This window comes from Tupaia chinensis, unplaced genomic scaffold (genome assembly GCF_000334495.1).
Source record: "Tupaia chinensis unplaced genomic scaffold, TupChi_1.0 Scaffold000212_1, whole genome shotgun sequence".
NCBI lineage: Eukaryota > Metazoa > Chordata > Mammalia > Scandentia > Tupaiidae > Tupaia > Tupaia belangeri.
In genome coordinates this window covers 3,353,918-3,359,151 of record NW_006159687.1, presented here as the reverse complement: position 1 = coordinate 3,359,151, position 5,234 = coordinate 3,353,918, and the positions used below count along the sequence as shown (strand labels likewise).

Here is a 5,234-nt window from a genome sequence, read left to right as displayed (position 1 = left end):
TGGTGGTGATGGGGCCAGGTGAAGCGGGGGGGGGGGGATGTGCACCTGCCGCCGCCTTGGTGCGGGGCCGGAGGAGTCGCGCAGGGCCCGGGGAGGCCTGCGCAGGACCCGCCTCTGGTTGCAGCCTAGGCACGGGGCCCTTGCCATAGAGTTGACACCAGAACTTGACTAGTGTTCCAACTTCATCTCACCTCCTGCACTTGGGGCCAAGTGTCTGCGCCTGTTCCTTTAGTTACTGGGGGATTCAGAGTCCCGTATGTGAACTCCGATGCTCCGTGCTTTCCTGCTCTCAGGCTTACCCTAACTGTAACCTGCTAGCGATTTGTCATTTAGGTAACATCTGAATTTTCCACTCAACTGAAGATTCCTGGCTCATGGACACGTTACCCTCAGTGTTAACACAGAACCCGATAAAATGTTACCACAAGTGGCCGTCTTCTGGGGTGTGATGCCGACCCGAGCCACCACAGCTTCCTCGGGCTGCCCAGCCCAAGGCCTGAGCCAGCGTTTCCCTAGCCTCCATCCAGGTTTGGAGCACACGGTGCCAGGCCCCAACGCCAAGCTCTGACGCTTCGCTCTGGGTGTTCATTCTGCAGGAGTCCTTGGACAAGGCCCAGCTGCTTGCACTGGTTGGGGACCAGCTCGTCCAAAGCCGTCATTACGCCGCAGACTCCATCAGGCCCAGGTGCGTGGAGCTCAGGTGCCTCCGTGACGACTTCGTCAATGAAAACCAGAGAAAAGATGACCTCTTGGGGAAGGCCTTGGAGCTGCATCGACAGCTGGAGACGGTGAGCAAGCCGAGCCCCCAGCGTGCCGCTGCCAGGCTTTCTGTCCAGCACCTTCGGCTGAGCCTGCCCTCCCTGCCTGATTCCTGGGGGGCCTGTACCCTCTGCAAAAAGCACTGAGAGGCAGTAAAAACCATACAGGTTCTAGGTCAAAAAGGCACTGAGGTAAAAAGCACCTAGCCATCCCACCTCCCAGTCCATTTCCCTCTGTGTGCAACTGGAGTTATTTATTTACTTTGCTCGTTGGAGAGTTTTTGTAGAGAGCCTGATTTGGCCTTGCCCTGTGGGGACACTCTCCGTTCTCTTTCAGGCATGCGGAGAACAAGCACTGTATTTGCAAACTGCTTCCCTCATATGAAGGCAATAGGCTGAGGACTGTTTGGGAAAAGCATAACCGCTAATGACCACTGTGAGCACCTCCTGCGTGCCTGCCGGATCGTCAGGGTATCACTTAGGCAGTTTCCAAGGTGGCCCTTGTACAAAGGCAGAGACTGAGACTCGAACCATGAAGTCCCTCCATCTACATGGGAATCGCCCAATGGGCTGGCAGAAATTGCGGACTCCCTGGTAGACCACAGTCAGAACCAGCCAGCCTGGGAGGAGCCCAGGACTCAGTGTTAGGGAAATGCCGTGTGAGTCTGGTGGATCTGGCTCAGCTGGTCCCGGGTGGGAGCACCCGGGAACCCCAGGACAGGATTGCCCAAGACCACACATGGTGTAAGCAGGGAGTGTCAAATTTGAGGCAGGACTGCCGGATTTCAAGCCCAGCTCCCTCGGCTAGCCAGCAAGACCTACGTTAGGGCTCCCAGGGCGCTCTGGGCAACGGTTATTCAGCAGAGCCAGACTTCTGGGCCCTTCCCTGTCAGTTGCCCTGGTGGCTGTGGCGGGTGCTCCTGAGTCAGCATGCTCTGTCCCCACAGCTGTCTCCCTCCCATGGCTGGGAACACCCTCCCGGGCTGTTTACCCCAGCCCATTGCCAAAGGGATTTTAATGTCAATGAAATGCAGTTGTTCCAGAAGCACGTGGCTCAGAGGGTGGGTGTGCATCTGCTCCGTGCTGAGCCCGCGCAGGATTAGAGGCCACTTTCCTGACCATTTTCGCTCCAGAGATAACAGCCTGGTGCGAGCGTGTCTGGGAAAGCAGGTCCCTTTGACTCTGCATAACACCCCAGATTCATGTTTTTTGTAGATCCAGGCATGTTGTGTTGAGAGAGAATTTTCACAGGACATATCAAAGCATGATTTTATATTATTTTGAAACCCAAAACCGTTAGGAGGAGGAAGGAAAAGTTATGAATACCAGCACATCTCACTCCCTGCCTCAATCCCCACAGAGTGCTAATCATTCCTTTTAAAATAACTTTGTTGGGGCCGGCAGGTGGTTAAGGTGGCTGGACTCCCATTTGACTGACCATGGTTCAAGTCCCAGACCTGGCTGTTTGCTCTCTCACTTTCCTTCTCTCTCTCTGTTCAACTTAAAAAATAATAATAATAATAAAATAATGACAATGAATATAACTGAATAAAATAATTATAAAAAATAACTTTGTTCTAAATACAGTACCTATTTGTTGTAGATAATTTAGGGGGAAAAAGAAGATGGACATTTTTGCTGCCTGTACAGGTCCCACTTGGAGATAACCACTTTGGAGTGGTGTTCTCTTTTGATCATTTTTCTCTAATTATTTCACATCGTCAGGACATGTGATAAATGGAAATGCAAATTACTTTGCCCTAGAATCTTTTTAAATATAAGTATTTAGGGAGCACAAGGCCCCCTGTCTCCGTTTAAATGTTTCGGTGGAGTTCAAAGGGCAACGTAAACAAGTCTTTAAAAATTGGCTTGCCGTAATCCGTCACCTGACTGACTTCGTTCCAGCATCCAGAAGACGTGTTCTGAGTTACAAAGCTTAGGACTCTGGAAATGCTTCTTTAAGGAAGACAGATGCCAGTAAGGGCAAATGAGGGTCACCTGGGACCCCAGAGAGCAAAGCGATGTTTTGTTAGGAGGGACCTTCCCTCCCCTGGGAGGCATGTAAGGCCCGGTCGATTGCCTCAGTAATTAGCCTGTGTTCTCGTAATCCATTCGGATGCACGGCGAGTGGCCTCCAAGCCGCTGATCGCATTTCTCCGCGGTGAGCTCCGCCTTAGGCAGGCTTGATTCTGGACAGGAGTGGTATGCTGGTCAGAGGGGCTGGACCCCACATGGCCCGGGCAGGGCTCGAGAACCAGACCCAGTCTCTTGATAAAACACAGCAGGCACATGTGAGTGCCAGCCCCAATGGAGGGAGAAACAGAGGAGAATGGATTGCAGCGTGACCATCCCCCATGGGGGTGCTTTTTCATTCCCCCCCACCCTCTCTCTCTCCCGTCCTCTAGCAAGTTAAAAATTAAATAAAACTTTAAAATAAATATTCATCTGTCCTCTTGGAATTGTTGGAAGAGAGAATGTTTATGGGGCTTATTTTACTCATCGAGTGGCTTCTCTGAGAAGCGGTAGATTGGTCGGTCGTTCACCCCGTACTCGTACTTACCGTGGTTGGAGCCTAAACTTTATGCCATGCTACGGCGATGTTCATTGTAGCCCCGGATGCACTCCAGCCTCCTGAGGCCCGAAGTGGTGTGGCGTGGTGGTGAGGCTAACCACAGGCCGTGTGTTCTTCCCCCAAGGTCAGCCGGTGGTGCGAAGCGGGGATCTACCTCTTGGCTTCCCAAGCTGTAGACAAGTGCCAGTCTCGAGAGGGGGTTGACATTGCCTTGAATGACATTGATTTTTTTTCACAGCCAAAGAGTCCCAGTTGTTCAGCCCCAAGGAGTTTCACAACCAGTTTGACTCGATACTCACCCTTGACATGAAGGTAATGTTTCTGGGTTTTTCTATTCTATGGCTTGGAAAGGGGGGGGGTGGACTTTGCTTGGTGCCTACAAATGTACATGTAGAATATTCTGAGCAGGCTCACCAGCTCTTCAGCCCCTCGCTCAGGGGGCTTCTCGGTAGACTGACCCTTGATCCGACTCCTAGCCTGAGTTTTCTGGTAGGCTGGCCCTGCCTGATCTTACCCAGGTATCACCTCCGGCCACTCACTTCTCTAAGATCCTTGTGAGCAGCTCTGAGTGTGAGGACATGGAGTGAGCAGCGTAGACATGTACCATCCTCCCAGAGCTCCCAGTGTATTGGGGACTCTGGCATTGTTAAAAGAAAAACTTTCGATGATTTAATTTAGTGGTGTTTAATTGAGCAAAATGATTCGCATTAGGCAAGCTCCAGAACGGCTTCCACAGGACTCCAGATAGTGACATGGTGGGGGTGTGAGGTGACATTTATGTGCCAAAAAGGGAAAGTGACATACAAAAAAAACAAGGAAGTGAGGGAATGAGGGAGAGAAATTATTGAATTGGTTACACTTGGTGTTTGCGGTGTGAGCACAGTTTAAACGGTGGACTGTCTGTGATTGGCGGGAATGCGGCTGCTGTGATTGGCTGGAATGTGGCTGCTGTGATTGGCTGCTTGGCTGGAATGTGGCTGGGATTGGCTGTGACTTGGCAATTTACTGAGGAAGCAGAATTCTAGGTGTCCGCATGTGGAACCCAAGCAGGAGTATGGGGGGAGGGCCTTTAAAGCCAATAAAGTTTAACTGCGTTAATGAAATGATTAGATAAGAATGGTCACAAGCTGGGGCAAGTGCTCTGAAGGACGGATTCTGGATTCAGGGTCACGTGGCAGAGGACCAGGGTCAGGGAAGGCTTGAGAAGAATCATTTGCACTTGGCCCAGAGAATGAGTGGACAAGATGGGAACCCTTCCAGACAGAAGGAATAACATGTGCAGAGTCCTCGGGCTGCGGGATCGGGCACAAGTGCAGAACCAAAAGGCCAGGGTGTCTGAAGCCTAGGAGGCTTCCAGGGGAGGTGTGTGGGCTGAGGTCAGAGAGGCGGACTAGGTAGACTTTGTGGGCCACATTAAGGAACTCCGTTTATTCTAAGAGCAGTGGGAAGCCACTGAAGGACTTAAGCAGGGGAATGACTTGATTGGATTTGCATTTGGGGGAAAGCACTTCAGGAAGCCCGCCGGGTTATCCAGCCTCCTGAGACCGTGGTGGCTTGTGTGTGCTTCTGCTCTAGAGGCTTCTTGACCTCCTCCGAGTCATGGGCTTTCCCAGACTGAGTCACAGATTCTCAGGATTCTGCAGTTCAAAGTGGTCAGAGGGAGTTCCATGGAGGCACTGTTCACAAAGATGTGGGCAGGGTTAGGGAACCCAGCAAGGGGTGGGGAAGCACCGCAAGGCTCGCAGGGTGCAGGGAGCATTCCCCCCACGGGGAGAGCCATAGCCATGGCCGGGCAGTGAGAAAGGCAGCCCCCAGCTGTGGCCCCGGGCAGCAGCGCGGTGGCCTTGCAGGGGGGCAGCAGCGCGGCGGCCGTGGAGGGGGGCAGCAGCGCGGTGGCCTTGCAG

The 5,234-nt window shown here is 52.5% G+C and overlaps 2 protein-coding genes across 2 annotated transcripts in view; both read left to right on the top strand.

Moving 5' to 3' along the window:
* The window catches only part of LOC106734752 (putative guanine nucleotide exchange factor MCF2L2), a 33,572-nt gene extending 29,955 nt beyond the window's left edge, over positions 1 to 3,617 (top strand). The window contains exons 7-9 of the mRNA XM_027771415.1: positions 597 to 788; positions 3,455 to 3,575; positions 3,613 to 3,617. Of these exons, the coding sequence (XP_027627216.1) occupies positions 597 to 788; positions 3,455 to 3,575; positions 3,613 to 3,617 (318 nt within the window). The remainder of the gene's footprint in view (positions 1 to 596; positions 789 to 3,454; positions 3,576 to 3,612) is intronic.
* The window catches only part of MCF2L2 (MCF.2 cell line derived transforming sequence-like 2), a 155,803-nt gene continuing 154,139 nt past the window's right edge, over positions 3,571 to 5,234 (top strand). The window contains exon 1 of the mRNA XM_014587426.2: positions 3,571 to 3,642. Within this exon, the coding sequence (XP_014442912.2) occupies positions 3,637 to 3,642 (6 nt within the window). The 5' untranslated portion in view covers positions 3,571 to 3,636. The remainder of the gene's footprint in view (positions 3,643 to 5,234) is intronic.